The 17,868-nt window shown below is 26.3% G+C and overlaps 1 protein-coding gene across 1 annotated transcript in view; it reads left to right on the forward strand.

The window, feature by feature from the left end:
* The window catches only part of LOC129981975 (cell adhesion molecule Dscam2-like), a 560,888-nt gene that overhangs the window by 188,820 nt on the left and 354,200 nt on the right, over window positions 1-17,868 (forward strand). The window contains exon 3 of the mRNA XM_056093054.1: window positions 17,388-17,549. Within this exon, the coding sequence (XP_055949029.1) occupies window positions 17,388-17,549 (162 nt within the window). The remainder of the gene's footprint in view (window positions 1-17,387; window positions 17,550-17,868) is intronic.

Raw genomic sequence — 17,868 nt, forward strand, 5'->3', positions numbered from 1 at the left:
AAATATAAAATACACAGTAAATTTTACTTTCTGGAGGTTTTTTTGTCCTTTTTGTTAGCAATAATGTGATAAAAGAAACAAAAATATTACATCTTTAAAATATTTCTTTATATATATATATATATAGTAATCAAAAATATAAGAATTATGAAAATGAAATCTTATTTCTGAATTAATCTAAATTATTTCGTAAATTTCGTAAACGAAACTAAAAATTATTTCACAATCAAAATAAAAAAATATACTAAAAACTGAAAGAAGTAAAAAAGTAGAAATAGCACAATTTTATTTAGAGAGCGCAAATGCAGCTACTACTAAAACACAGATGAAACTAGACTAATTAGTAATAAATACCAAGTTAAAAGGAAAAAAAATAATAGAATCAAAATTAAACAAAATAAAATAAGAATCCGGCCTGCTGAATTTCTCAAGGGTCACACTCAGGCATGCATTCAAAATAAAGGATTTTTTCTGTGTGGAATCTGACTTTAGTCCAACGGTATTGACCCTCGTGAGCCAAAAATTCTCTGAAATTAAGGCCAAAGAGATATACCATTTTTTTACACAAATGAAACAAAACAATAAATTATAAAATAATACTACCACCAATTAAGCAAAAAATACAATAACATTAAATAAACTATATAAGAGCTCTCAGAACCAATTATTAAAACAAAAAGGAAAGGACATACCAGTATCAGGCAAAAAATTTTTACAAAAAGTGTCCCATCTTGTTCTTTCTTGTTCCTCGCTTCTATTCTGTTTCTGCTAACGCCATTCATGGTAATAAATAATTGGAGAGTTTTAGCGCCATCTATGGAGTTAGTTAATATACAACGGAAAGACTATTTTTATTTTAGGCAAAGGAATCATACCAAATCATCTCTTTCTTTTATTAAAATATCAATATTTCAGTAGTTTCTGGGAAACTCATTATTAGTTAAATTTTTAATGATTATTTTTATCATCAATATAGGAAATTTTGTTATTACAAATTCATTTAATTCTGTTGAATTGTGAAAAAATTACATTTTTGAAAATTTTAGAGTTTAGATTAGAGTGGTAATTACAAAGTTTCGCTATTTTAATGTTGAATTCATCACTTTTATCATAGATACCAACTACTGTTTTATAATTAGAAATTTTGATTTTTTTCTGCCAAAAGTCACGAATCTGAATTTTAATATTTTTTATGAAATTTAACAATTGTAAACGATTAAGGATAGTTTAGAGAGCAAGTCTTATTTTTTTTTTCTTTTCGAAAGCTAGCATTTTTTTATTTTTTTTTTATTTAATTCCTTTTCCCCCGTGTTCTTTAAAATATAAGTTGCATTGGAATATTAATCAACTGATAATTCTATATAATAATATTTACAAATTAAACAGAAATTATTCGCTGATTTATCTATTATTGTAATAACAAATTTTTCTTTTACATTTTTTAATTTCTTTTTTAATGTTTTGCTAAAATAAATACCTTGTTCTTTAGCTCTGTCAATATATGTATTCATTTTTGTTTAAATTTCCTCTAAATTATCACTTTCCATTCTTCGAAACCTTCCACAGGCCAATGATATTTTCTAGATAATTTAGCAATAAAAATATCCAAATCTTTTCCAATAGAAATTAAGATTTGATTATTGTTTATTTTTTCTTTTAATCTAAATTTAGTTCCTCTTTCCTTTAATTCTTCTAAAGAGCTGAATTCAATAATTTTTAAATTTCCTGTAATAATATGAGATATATCCACATCTATAAAATCTTTATAGCTTTCTTTCTTACAATTACAATCTGTTTTATTTATTTTATCTAAATATTTGCTATAATAATTATAATTACAAATTTGTTTTCTTAAAGTTGATGTATAACTAAAAAATATTGAAGTAAATTCTTTATCGGTTAAAGGAAAAAATATATATATATTATTGTTATGCACAATTTTAGGTAATTTTAGTTTTTAGAAGTTAATATCCAAAACTTTTATCACACATAATTCTTTGTTTAAATTATTTTTATTATTAATTAATAAATCATTTTTTCCAATATAAAGTTTACATTAATTAATTAATTTTTATAAACAAGTAAAGGGCATTCCAATGGGAAAAACATAAGTAAAAATTATTTTGGAAAAAAAATTGAAATTTTACCATCTATATTTCTTTTGCTTGTTCAGAATGACTCTATATCTACTTGGTTTTAAAGTGCTGGCTGTAAAGAAATCATTTGGACAAGATAAAATCTGAGAGTTTTTGCTAAGTGCTAGACGGGGCTTTCTGAAGTTTTCTTCTTATATACTTTTTCATTATCACAGCCAACTCTATAATTAGCCAATGAATTAAACTAAATTAAAGCATAAATGGCGTACGTCCAGAAAATGATAATCGGGAATACAGAATTGTTGACGATTATTATAGATTATTAATTCTAAATATGTCATTCCATATGTTCTAAATTAGTGTTTTTCGTCTTCTTATAGGCTTGATAAACAAGGACCTAATTATCACTGCTTGATTAATGTTTGCCAAGATTCCTGATAGTATCATGAACTATAATTACGTTGGTTTTACATGAAAATATAACTTTTTTTATAATATTTAATTGATAATTCAAAAAGATAATAATTTATTCATATGTTTAATAAATAAATATCTTGTTGTTTTTACTTATGGCACTTGTCGTAGATAAGCTAGCTGGCGAAGTCAGCGATTTTAAGCCGAGTTTCAGCGTCTCTTGTTTCAGTAGCGCCATCTACAGCCAAGGGTACTTCTTAGTGACTCATGCGTCGCAACCCCTTTCAAGGGCGGACTTCATTCATTTATCGTAATTTAGACTTGAAACAAAGAACGATCACCTCTGAACCAATACGCCCAGTGGCATTGACTCGACTTGGAGGACTTTGTGGTTACGACAGATTTATACGTGCACAAGCCGCCATGTACACGGGGAGTCTACGACCGGCGCTGCTCGAGCTTACAACCTAAGGGATGCGAATACAACGATCTACCAACCTGGATATCCCAACCTGTTGAAATCTTTTGTGTAATAATATAGTACAAACTGCTTCAATAAGATTGTGAATTTTCTTATATCTAGAAGATTGGATATGTGACTTTGTAATATTAATTTATCTTCAAAACATTTCAATTTTACGATAGTGAATCATTTGTTTGTGAAATTAATCTCTTCTTTGTTAGGAATGACATTATTTCGTAAATCAATATACATTCTTAAGAAATTACGATAAATATTTGATATATATATATTTTTAAATAAGGCTGAATCTATTATAACAATTATTAAAATGCCATTTTACTAATTAATTTGATTACTTTTACAGAATATATGATAAAATATGGTTAAAAATATATTCATAATAGGCTAGAATGGGGTATTTCCACAGTCATTGCTGATTTATTTAGGAATTACTTTTTAAAATAGAGAGCACCATATAAATCTATGTAGTTCCCGGTAGTTTGAAATATAATAATTTATATTCAACAATAGGATTTTAACGTCTACTGGGTGTCTCCAGGTGGGCATGCAATAGTTTATATCCAACTTTGAGATTTCGCGTTGTGTAAGGTTGAATTTCATATAAGCTATTATGAGTGTGCAGCTGTTTAAATGAACAATGCTGATATTTTATAGGAGGATAATATTTAATACCATCTGAATGGATTAAACAGCTATGTTGAATGCTTGAGACTTGTTCAAACTTCTCACAAAATATTTGCATTCAAATCCTTTTCATCCAATATCTTTTAAAAGGCATTTACTTCAAAATACTATAAAAAGTAGACAGTGGAATGTAGATAAATTTATCAGAATTTGAGACAGATTATTCGTGAAAAAATTAGATCATGAAATATTTAATTTCATTTCCAAATAATAGGTGAGACTACAAAATCAATATTAATTATAAATTAACGAATGCAATTTAAGAATATGCTTTCACCTAAAATTAATTCATTATAAACTCTGTAAAAAGTGTGTTTTTATCGGTTTTTAGCACAGATTTATTAAAGAAATTGTATATTGTATTTTCTAGTTTTGTTACATAATTATTTATTTCTAAATGTGTCAATAACTTTTAGATTTTTTTTAATATTTTTAATTTGTTTTAGTTTAGGAATGAAGCTTCAAATTACCTTTCTTTTATTTTTTCGCTTTCAATTCCTAGAAATATATGTTTAATCAGAAGCGAAAATAAAATAGCGAAATATAAAATAAATCTAATTTACTATTGCCACAAAACTTATTTTAAACATAAAATTTTATTTTAATTAGTTTTTGAAACAAGAATTTTGCAAAAAATAAAATCCTCTGGTATGAAAATAACAAATTCAGGATACATTTTTGTGCAAAAGTCAAAAAAGTTTAAGATTTTACCCAATAATTTATGCATTATACTGCCAGAAAAAAAAGTATCAATTTTCACTATATGCACAATTACCTTTTCTATTTACATCTTTAAGGTAGAAAATTGGCATAAGTAGAAAACTTCTTTATTCATAGAAACTCCCAACTCCCTAAAAACATCTGACATGGAAATGATAAATTCCTAATAAATTTTAGAGCATGAGTCAAAAGTTTAATATTTTACCCTATAATTTATGCCATGCACTTTCTTTTAGAAAATATTGCATCAATTTTCAATAAATGTGCAATTACCTTTTCTATTTACATCTTTAGGCCAAAAAAAATGGCATAAGTAGAAAAGTTCTTTATTCATAGAAACTTCCTGCTCCCTAAAAAATGCCTATTCACGAAGAAACATCCAAGACCCTCGCTAAAATGATGAAAAGTCTCTTTTGTAACAAAACCCGCTATGATAGAGAAATGGGGGTAGGATGTATATACATCCCTGGAATATACCCACTGAAAACTCACTCTCCCTATCCCAACTAAAACATAAAAGAAAGAAAACCCTACGGTAACGATGCTACAAAAGCAAATCCTATGAATGGACTCGAAAATTCGATGCGACAGGGACTGCAGAAGGAGAACGAATAGGTGGCTAGACTGATAGGATCAGTCTTTTCACGTGGGGTTGGGAGGAGGGACCCGGATTGTAGAGGGGCCCTGTTTTAATCAGGAGCGGAAACCTTCTCCTCAAGTCACTGTTTGGCTGAAAAGAATTCTCTTTTTCAATGCCTGGAATCTCTCAGACTCTTTTGAAACTTTACGCCCGGTTTGAAATGGTCGGAAATTAAAGGAAGATTTTTCTGTCCGTCGCGCCGTTGGATTTGTAGAGTGCATCGTAGAGTCTTCTCTTAGTAGCGCTTTGCCCTCAAGGCTTCCTCGGGTGCCATCGAATTTAGAGGGACTCGGAGACGTCGGCAGCAATTTTCGGAGGAGAAGAAGAGGTGCTACAAGTTCTAAGGCCATTTTGTAGCTATTTTAAGACCTTTCCTCCTTTATTTTTTATTTCCTTTGGAACGGAAACGATGGTTAGAGCACTGGAGACAATGATCCTCTTTGCTCTTTGCGACTTCGCCATTTCCTCAGTGAGAATACATAATACTGAAGCAAATGTATTCCCATTCTTTATTTTTTTTATAGTTAATTCTTCCAGACAATAAGATTTAATTTTATTTTGAAGAATGGAAGGAATTGAATTGAAACAACCGAATTGAAACAATCGAATTAGTTATTATAGCTTAATATCACTGTCTTTGAGCATTCATTATCTGTAAATGTTATGCAGAATGTGTATGCTTTATATTGTCTTTGTTCAGCTACTTCGTAGAATAGTGTGGCTGTTTAGAGTTGAAAAGGCAATTAAAGGCAAAAGAAGCCGTTTGTTAAATTGGATTAATGCATCACAATTAACCGGTTTTTAAAGAGTTTGCTATATGGAACTTGAAATTTGCTACTAGAGACTTGAATCTAATTAGCAATTTTCGCTCGAAGAAAATAAAAGAGATTGTATGTTAATAGTATTTTCATTTTATCTAAAATATATTTGAGAGAAATCTGAATAATTTTTTTGAAAATTCGTAGGTTTTAATAAAAATTTTGAATCAATTTGAAACGAAGTAGGTTAGGAAGATTTGAATATTACTTTAATAAAAATAGTTACCTCAAGGAAGGATAATCAATCAGCAGGCGGGTTTTACAAGATACCATCGATTGATTGACTGAAAATAATGAAATCCAAAACTTCATAATTATAAATAGAAGAGAAATATTTATTTTGTTGAAAATGTTGCTGTTTAAATAATGTGTTGCTAAAAATAATTAATAATATCTGAGAATGTATAAAAAGTTAGTCTAAGATTCCAAAATTTCAAGGATTTTATTTCTTTAAAGAGCAATATAATTATTTAAAGAATTGAAACCATTTTCCCAATTAAAAATCTATACTTATTTCCCATATATAAAATTCCATAATTCCTTATAAATTCCATAATTAGATATTTAGGGCATGGTTAGATTGTACCAACTTTAATATATAAAAATTAAAGAATTTTTGGCAAAACATTGAGAAAATTTTCTTATAAAGTGCACTATGTACTTTATAAAGTTATGTTTAGTATACACACTATGTTACTATAACTATGTTAATAATTAAGATAAATTTATAAATGAAGTATCACAATTTTCAAATACAACAATTTCAATAAAATAATCAAGCATATTCTTGATCACCTGTATTAATTTAATTTGAAATTTATATTATCAATTTATGTCATTATTTATTTTTCAAACAATTGAATCTTAAATTTACCACCTGAATGAAAAATCGCTTCATTTTCAGAAAAAAAAAATTATTATTTTATCTCGGGAAATAATCGCAACTAAACGGAAGAAACCAGTGAACAAAAATCACGATAGTTTGGAAACCTGCCAAATCCATCCATGAATGCTTTAACGGAAAAAAGAATATGCTCAGTTTCCTAAAACAAGTGCTAAATTTAGTTTCGGAAATATTTTTTTTTTATTATGAATTTGTTCCAACACTTTAGTTATCGAAAAAACGATACAATGCCGTGGTTTTTAGTTGACAGTATAAATAATTAACCTCAAAATTCTTATTTCTAGAGCTATATTCTTTTAAAAATATTTCGCATGTAACAAAGATCTTTGAAAAAGATATACATTTTTTATTTATTTAATAGAGTCCGAAAGAAGCATTATGAATGTAAACAATGTCAGAAATAAATGGATTTTGTTTTTCTATATTTAAATAAAATAGAAAAATGTTGGCACGTTGAAAGAAAAAAAAAACAGCTTTAATCAGTTCTCATAAATAAATAAATAACAAAACGTAAATAAAACCGGAAGAAAAAAAATCATTTTAATTTGCAAATGGGATTTTATATTTAAAGAAAATAAACAAGTATAAACTTAACGAATGCATTTCATGGAAAACTAATGATATATTTGCATTATTTTTAATTCTCCTTCTAAATATATGACTTTTAGTTGTAATGATATTAGTATATTTATGACTGGAAAAAAAATATTTACATATTTCAAAAATGTTTTTTTACCTTGCCTTGATTTATTTATTCGAAATGCATTTTTTTTAGTTTTAAATGCAGCAATTATTAATACGAAAGTTATTAAATTTTCAACAAGAAATCAGAATTTTGCTATTTTACAAGCATTTTCTTTCTTAAATATATACCTATAAATGAAATTTCTGTTTTATTTTTGAAAGAAATATATATATATTTCCATTGAGGATATGGAGCGCACTAAAATTATTAAAATTTTATAGTATGCTTAATTTTTAATCAGATATAAAAAAATTAAAAGTATTAAATAATTAAATCAAAATTTCCTTGGTAAAGTATTCTTTTTTTTTTTGTATAAACTATGCTGATAATTATTTTTTTTCACATAATATCAAATAATTCAAGAATAAAACGTAAAAATTTAGTGCAGTGTGAATACCTTTGTATTTTGCGATTTATTAATTTTAATCTTAATTAGTCACTCGAGGTGGAACAATTTCTTATGATTTGAAAGTAATCATTCTGAATATATTTAATCATTTTCACTGGATTTTTTTTTTTTTTTTACAAAAAATATTATAGTAATGTTTCATCTTATAGAAATTGAAGCTTCATGTTTATATAAACCAAATTTGTGCTTTTGTGGCGTGATGATGAGATTCAGATTTCAAATCTGATTTACTGAATATCCATTGTGTAAGTGAATAGAGTGAACATTAAGCATTTCGGAGTCAATTGTCCGAATGTCAAAAATATTCAAAGGGGTCGTCAGCTTAAGTGCCGTACTTGCCATCAGATGAGAATTCAAAATAATGAAATGCATCCATATATAACCTTGTACTGCTTCAAAATGGCACGTAAATACAACCAATATATATCATTATCTTAGTATATTAAAGGAAGTTGTGATTTAGGAATATGGATCAGAGGAAGAATGCCACGGCAACCTTAACGCAACCTTAACTCCAGAATTATTCTCAGCTTTTCTGCACAGCAAGAGACATCTTTGTAAACTGGACACTATGAAAGGATTTATAATTAAAACTTCAGTTTATTAAAGAAGAAAAATTATAAAACTAAATTTAAATTATACCATAATTGGGCATTAAATATTACACAAAAGACTTTGTAAACCAACAGAAACAATCAAATGAATTATGTACATTTCTATTCATCTTACATTTGTAACAAAGTCTTTAGGATTAAAATGCCCTCGGCGTCTTTTTTTGTCGCCAAGTAGAGAATGAGTCAAAGACAGCACATTAAGTGTTCTTAACAAGCATTATTCCGAAGCTTGGATAAAAAAATGCCCTCCATCAACGGATTCCACGTTGCATCAAAGCAGACTGTACTTGTTATTTCTGGAATTAAAACACATAAATGGCCCTGAAACCCTTGAGAGTTAGATAAAAATAAAATAAAAAAATAAATAAAAAGCTGAAAATAATTGTTTTACATTACTAATGTCACAAAACAGTGAAAAATTTTATTTAAAACACTAATATTTCAAAAATATACCACTAAATGACTGTTATAATCGGGGAATCATAAAATTTTTAAATTATAATATTTTTTTCAATAATTACAAGATTTAATTATGATTGTGTGTGTTTTTTTTATTTACCATATGCATGTGCCGTAATATTTCTAATAATAGTTTAAAAACTCACAAAAATAATTAAGAAATCTGTTTATGATTATTATAATAATAAAATGAATCACTCGATGTTTTCTTCTATTCAGAACACAGCAATTCTATTCCCCAAAAATGGAAAGCTTATAACCAAAAAATGGTGTGCTATTCTTTGTAATTAATAGAAAATATTATTAAAATAGTCATCGTTGGCGAGCAAATGGTTCCCTGAGATATGAGAAATATTTAATTTCAGATACTGTTTTTTAGATATAACTTCATATCTATAATACCGTTATGATGCTTTTATCGTATTACATTTGCTTTTCTCATTGAGTACATGTATATATTTTTCAAATGGAGTCAGGCCTATGAGATCCTGGCGTTAATAAAAATGTAAATGTGTATCTTATCTTTCTTACAAATTTCGTGATATTCTAACTTCGCTTTTTTCTGTTTCGTAAATTACTCATATGGTAAACAAAATCTTTATATTTTTTTTTAACTTTCAGCAATGGAAAAAAATTACGCAATCAAATATTTAATGATACAGTGCATTGTCTGAATTTCCGAGTAGGAATGTAATCAATAACTAGAAATTAGACAAAAAAAATATTTTTAAATAATTGCTGAAATTCGGTAAAATTTTGAAAGATTGTTAAACTAGTATCGTTAAAAAAAAACATTTTTTTTTTTTTAATTTTGAAAAGATGTAATTTTTTTTATGTAAAGTTCTTAAGTTATCACTGTAAAATATGCATTCAGCTTAATGTTTAGTTAATCAAAACACTAATTAAAATTTAAATGCACCGATTTACTCATTTTCTCCATCCAAGCTATATATAAATGAACCTAATTTGATAGCCGTAAAGTCTGCCGCCCACAAAGAACGCCAACAACACAAACGAGCATAATTTCTATTATTAATAGAGGTAACTAAAACCCATTTCCAATGTATTTTGGGAAAAAAAAAACTTATAATTTAAAAAATATTATAAATTTTTAAGACAGAGGTCAGCATTCATCTTTACTTCCCTTTAAGCTATTTTTTGAAAAATATTGGTATTTATTTCTTCGTATAGACACCGTTATTCCTAAGCGAATGGAATATATAGCTAAGATAGCTATGTATAAGGGGGGGGGGGCATGGCGATCTTGGCGTTATCTGAAAATAGGCCAGTAAAACTGAGGACCATAAAGATAATCAAATATCAAAGTGTAATTTTTAATAAAATAATAATCGTTTCAGAATATTTTTCATCATTTTTTAAAAAAAATATTGTTTACATTATTTACATTAAACACGGTCGTATTACATAATAATTTTATAGAATCCATCTGAAAAGCATGCAGAATTTCAAGTTATTTTTTTTTCTTTAACCACACATTATTTCGAAAATTGAAACTTCGGAAATTTAAAAGGAATAATTAAAAATAATTCTTGATCTCGTAAAAGAATTTTGCATTAATTGAACGACTGGAATTTAAGTAATTACACTAGTCAGTCTGACTTGTTTCCGTAGTAGTCTCTAAAGTTTTTAAATAAAACTGAAGAAGATTTCATTTTTACATTTTTAAAATTATTTTTGTTAGGTTAATGTTATTTAAATTATCAAGCATGCTCTTTAGATAAATGAACAAATGATATTTTCAGGTGCTATATAAAATATAAACATAAGTACCATTATTTCATTATGAACAAATTCGGAAAAAAAAAGGAATTTCTGAGAAAAATCAATTAAGAAATATATCGGCTTAGGATTAATACACATTCTGTATTATTTCTTAAATTTTATGATTGTTTGTGAAAAGTAATTTATAAATCACATCTAAACAAATTAAAATTAGTAAACTATAACATATTCGTTCATTAATTGAAGTGTTTTAGCACTGTACCAATAATGAAAGGCTGTTATTAAAATGCGATATAATATTCCCTGTTAAAGGATATTCTGTAAAATAATTTCATGTTAAAATATTATCCACATTTTTTTTATTAAAAAAATATGTATGAGTAAGGTTATTGCTCACAAATTTAAATGAAAATTTGGATAAAATTATTAGAGGTATCAATTATACTTTAAATACTTCGTTAATGATATACATTTATGATAATATTGTAAATTCTTTAGAATAATCCATACTATTTAGAATGAAAAAAAAACCAGAACAAAAAAATATTTCAACGGAAATATAATTTTTAAAAATAAATTATCTTTATATATTTTTATAAACTCACCTACAAATCAATATTTTTGTAGAATGATATTTCCATCCTCAGGTTGGTTTTACTACCCTTGCTTAAAAATATTTATTTAGACAAGAAATCTATAAAAAACAATTATTTAATGGATATTTATTTTAAACATTAACACCAATACATGAACCTTTATATTTATTAATTTAAATTTATTGGTTGCCGGTTTATAAACTGCTTCATGATGCATTTGTCAGAAAATAAAATAGTGTTTTGATTCAGTTTGTTATATAAAATGTTTAGTTTTAAAAAGTGAAATATTTGAACCTTCAATCTTAAAATTATGGAGTATAGTTTGAAATATATATTTGCAAAACTATTGTGGAATTCAGCTCTACATTTAACTGTCAGAAACATTAAACCTTGATTAGCAATCTGCTTTCAGGAATTCCTTTAAATGTCCTGGATTCAAATCAAAATTGCTTGCTCGTAATTTCGAGTGCAATTATTTTGAAACATTCACAAAGGTCATCCATCATGCTGAAGACTTTAGAAACTGGTATATTGCAAGAAAATTAGAAATTGCGGATATTTAATGCATTCAAATTCATAATATAGGATATAATATATAAAAATATTTTAGATTTCATGCAGTTACCATTTCAATATATTTAACGAAATTTTGCATATATTCTATCTAATAGAACATATGTTATATATTCTATAAAATTAAACATATACAGAATATATATTCTGTACATATATTCTATAAAATTTGTCTGATATTTGTCTGTTGGCATTATCTATTTTCTAGAATTTGCCTAAATAATACTTTTATAGAATTAGCTTAAATATTTTTTTGATTATGATATGCATTTCAGTCTTTTTTGATTTGAACTTTTTAAAATGCAATTCTATGCTGGAACTATTTATTCAAATAAAATGCTCGAATTTTCTTAAGGCAGAGTAAATTAAATAGCAAATGCGTTTTTTTCCTTTTTTTTTTTCAATTTAAAATCTTAAAGTTATTCCACATTCAACCTGGATTTCCAGAGCTTTAAAAAATGTTATGGATGATAGTAAGTTTTAGAGAAAAAAATCTGCAACTTTAAATTATTGAAAATGAACGCTTTTTTTATTGTTTTCGCATTTATTATGCTACCATTGTTAATGTTTCAGCTGAAGAAAACTGATTATTATTTTCGATATTGAAATGCAAATGATATTCCTGAAACAAAGAACAATCCATAATATAACATATCTAGATTATTTTAAAAGCTTCTTTACATTTAAAATTGGAATATATTTACCACAGCAATTTCGTAAAATAAGGAATTTTTGTGTTATAAACTTTTTCCGCATTCCTATATGTGGCATGATTTTAGCCATATTTAGATTCCTAGACATATGCGATATTTGTATTCTAATTTATTCAGAATAAAAACGAAGTTTTCATTCATTTAAAAAAGCAATATTTTAAAATTCAGTTTTGAAGTTTAATTGAAAAAAACGCAAATAATCCTCTTTTTATGCTTGCTATATAAACTCATAATTATATCAATATTTATCTAAAAATACCTGTAAAAAACTTTAAAACATCATACAACTGGAAAATATTCACAGCATAAATTTCACCGAAAATTGCAATTTATGCTTAACAATAGAGTTCTGGATATAAAGCAAAACTTAGATTATTTTGCTAATGATGAAATAAATTGCAAAAATAATATGTATTAAATTCATTTCAGTCCAAATTTTTCATTGCAGCATTATTACTTTTCAACAATAAGAGACAAAAAATTTTGAAAAAAATATCAACACAATTTTTTGAGCAACTGAAAATTTTTCATTTCTTCATGGATAATATTAACTGCTGACGGCTCCAGACTAGACATGGCTGTGAAGGTATGTATAACAGCGAAATCAAATCGACAATAACAATACACTGAAGTTATAAAAATGTAATATTCCCAAAGAAAAAAGTGATTGATCTGCCAAGTTTATTTTCTTTGAGAAAACAATATCGTTTATGGATAAAAAATTTTAAAAAATTGATATTAAAGATATACATACATAAAAGAGGAGATGAGTTTATAAAAATTGATGGAATATGTGGGCAGGATTTATGTAAAATTAATTTTCAAGCTTCTTGCAATGACCAAGTTCAATGTCTTAAATGAAGAAATAATTCAGTGTGAGAAAATTAAATTACCGCGTGTGGTCTGAAATAATCAATATTAAATTTAAGTCAGTTAATTTTACTTTAAACTATGCAAATAAATTGACTTCAAATTGAAATCATTCTTATTAGCAAAATATATTGTAAAATATATCGAAGTTTTGAGATATCTTACAATATATTTTCGCATGGCATTTCGTATATGTTGTAATGGCATGGTTGTATTTAGAAATAAAGCTATTATTTTCATTAAGAGAAATAATTAAACGTAATTTATAAAAGTAATATTTCTAAATCAAAGTAAACGTTAAAGAAATAAATCTAAGCAAGAATTTAATTCATTTTAAAATGTTCAATGCATTTCAAAAGTCAAATATAATTTCTATGAAAATCATATATATCTTATCTGAAAAAAAAAATGATAAAAGTTCTCAGGTTTCTCAGATTACATTTTTAAAGACAAATTATTTGAAAAATAAAATGTATTTAACTTTTTGTCAGTTTCATTCGTCGATTTCTGGTAAAAAACACACTTGAACTTAAAAAATATATTTCTACTATAATAAATTAATGTAATATTAAATAAAAATTTTACTTTGGTAGAATTGTCTATTAGTTTCCTGCGTACAACATGTGATCTACAATTGAATGTTTCTGTGTTTTGTGGCAATACGCTCACCAATGCTCAATGTAAATCTTAGTAACAAGAAGGACATCTTGTAGCGAAAATCCATTGCTTACTCCATATGCATATACTCCAGCGAAAATCATTGTTTACTCCGTATACATATACTCCAGCAGCTATCCCTTCTAACCACATTCATCCAGTCTTCTCATGCTAATGTATCCGTAGGACAGTGTATATTATGGCGTTGCTAAGAAAGAAAAAGAAATAAATATCATCCATGTTCACAAATCCATGAGAAAAATCAATTAAATCACCAAGAAAAAAAGAAAATTAATGAACAAATTAAAAAAATTAATGAACAAATTAAAGAAAAATTAATGAAAGAAAAATTAATGAACAAATTTAAAAAAAATTAATGAAAGAAAAATTAATGAACAAATTAAAGAAAAATTAATGAAAGAAAAATTAATGAACAAATTAAAAAAAAATAATGAAAGAAAAATTAATGAACAAAAGTACTTTGAATGCACTTATTTAAAATAAATGAAAAATTTTCAAGTCGATAAGATGTAGAAAAAGAGAAAAGAATAAAACTGAGAATATGTGATTATTAGGAATGTTAGCTTAAATCTTATAACTTTAAACGAACTATTCTTGTATACGTATGAATTTATTTCATGTATCTCGGAAACAGAGTTAACGATTTGGATCAAATTTTATATTTCTATAAGCATTTGCTTTTTAAGTTTATCCATTTGGGGTATTTCCTGAAAAAATGCGATTTTACTCCACAAAAACCGTTTTTTTATAACTAAATATTTACATGGGGCTATACATGACCTGCGAAAGCGTATCGATATGGGGTAATGGTTAGGGCTTTGGGTACCCATGTATTTGACTTATGTTCGATCCCGAGTTTGCAATTCAAATAGATTTCGCTTATGACTTTAAGCGAGGCATAGGATAAAGTTTTACAATAAACAAATAAAATAAAATAAGTAACTGCTGTGTGAAGCGTTGTCTCCCAGGTACTTATCTTTAAGCATTCATGAATTCTAAATACTTTAATTTAATTAATTCAGAAAATTAAGTGGAATTCAAAACTATCATCATTAAAGCGATATATTTTTGTTTCATTCGATGATGGGTTGATGTTTTTCTTGCTGTAATTAAAAATATGTTTAAAAATCCCCGAACATGTAAGAAAAACAATTCCCAAATTAAAATTTAATTTGAAATGTAGTCAAACATTATTAATACCTATATGCCGCATTTCATGCCCATGCTAATTTTCCCTTTTCTTTTATCAACTATGAAAATGGTTTCCTTTATTATCAACATGATCACTTTTTATTGATCAGAAGCTATTTGTAATCATCCTTCATCCCTTAGCCACATGAACAAAGGCGTGTAATAGTTTACAGATGAATTCTAAGGAAGGAAGACACTGATTACTTTTCAAAAATATATGACAGTATATAAATCATGATAATTTATTTTTAATACATTTACACAAAATACTAAAATTAACACAAATACACTTTACACATACTTCCTGCATTGCTTTGACTTTGCTATAAATGGGATATTTAAAGCATTGTATTAGTCGATTCTTTGCTAAAAATATTATTTATTATTTTTTTTTCTGCATTAGAAATCTGAACTGTCGAATTTACAGCATTTCATCTGCTTGGATATCAGAAATTTCATCTTTAGATTGCTCTTTTGGCAAATGACTTCAATATAGTTGCATTTAATATTTGCCATTCATTTGACAGCAGAGCTGTTAAATAAGGCATACATGAGAGCCATAAGCGAACGGCTCTTCTTTCAAGCCAGAATTGATTGCGTATTGTTGATCAACACGTCTACACCAAAGTGACCTTGAAGGTTATTCGAAATTATTGTAGCTTACATTTCAAATAATAAATGTTTTATTTTTCATATATAATTGCATTTTCATTTTCATAGCCTGAAAAATATATATCTGATATAAGGTAAGGCTTAGTGAAAAAAAAAAGAAATAATTTGAATAAATTAATAAAATAAAATTTAATTTCGTTAGCTGTCATACTAAAGCAGTGTGCACTTTTGGATTAACAACACAATTAAAATATCAGGGCAAAGAAGCAATTCATTCAGCAATTACCAGCCAATGAAAGCCCTATATTTAAGAATTTAAAAAATGAAGACTGATATTTTTTGAGATAGTTAAATATCCTATATATGGTTTAGAGTTTATTTTCTTATGAATTGTATTTTTTTAAATCTGTATGGAATATGCCTTGTATATAAAAATTACTGAAGATATATGACCGTTCATCTCTCCGATAGTGAAGCGCAAAGTACATTTTTTTTAATTAAAAGTAATAAAATGAATTTATAACATTAAAAACGCCGGTATTATTCACTAAAAAAATTATATATATATATTTTTTTTCATAATTTTTTGTTACAAATTTACATATCGATATTCAGCTTCATCAAAAAAAATCTACTTTTATGTTCTATGCTATTTAGCATTAAAGATCTCTATGTGAATGTTTTCATGGAGCAAAACTTACTCGAAAATATTTTCTGAAAATTTTTCTTCAAGATAATAAATTGCCAACTATTAGCTTGAAGAGTTCGTGTTTTTTAAGATAATAATTAGAAAGAAGTCAAGATATCTTCTTTTGATCTACAGCTTTTGTATTGCAGTTTCTACAAAATAGTAAGTTTTGCAAAATATATACAGCCCTCTATGCTTTAAAAAAATTTAATTTGCACCGGTATTTTCTAATATTACAAAAACTGGAGCTTATATTGAGCAAAAAAAAATCATAAAAAAAATTTCATTACCAAGCATTATTATCTTTCTTTCACTCTTCAAACGTGCAATAAATATATAATAATGTCTTCATTAACATATTTCTTAAAAAGATATCTAATCATAATAACGATAAATAAATCCTTACTTTTCACAATTGAGCGATACGTATTTTTTTAAACATAGATTAATATTATATATGGAACAATTTTTACTCAATATGTTATAAAATATTAAAATAAAATTAAATATAAGCAATTTAAAGTCCGATATACATTTTAAGAAAAAAGTAAGAAAAATCTTTAGTTTTATAATGCATTTATTTAAATTGCAATAACTATTAATTACAAGTTTCGGAAACATGGGATCTTAAAATATGCATAAAATCCACCTTATTAGTTTTATCCTGCTCGACGAAGAACTTGCTTTGCATATTTAAAACCTCATAAATTTATTTATTTTTCTCTTTGCTTTATAGTGGTTCTTCAAGAATATCAAGCCCACGTTTATGATGAATACGTGATCCATGGTAATACCGCTGTCTTCCGATGCCAAGTACCCGATTTCATGAAAGAATTTCTGACCGTCACCTCTTGGACGAGGGATGATGGACTGGTTATAGTGCACCATAAAAATGCTGGTAGGCTTTACTTGTGGGATATTTTTATGATAAACAACGTTGCTTGATCCTTGCTGTATGGTATACAGAATTTAACGATTGCACTCTATTTTTATTAACTATGCATATGCAAGTAGTAAAAAAGCAGTTAACTTTTAATTATAAATGTGGAAAAGGAAACTTTGATTAATTAAATAAACGAAATAATTATGCATAAATAGATTATAGTAGATTTACGTTTATTGAAAATATCCACGTTTAAAATAGTTTATTTTCAAATAAAATAAAGCAATCAAACGATATTTTAATCTATTACTGTTTACTTTATTAGATTTTATAT

The sequence above is a fragment of the Argiope bruennichi genome, chromosome 8 (genome assembly GCF_947563725.1).
Source record: "Argiope bruennichi chromosome 8, qqArgBrue1.1, whole genome shotgun sequence".
Classification (NCBI taxonomy): domain Eukaryota; kingdom Metazoa; phylum Arthropoda; class Arachnida; order Araneae; family Araneidae; genus Argiope; species Argiope bruennichi.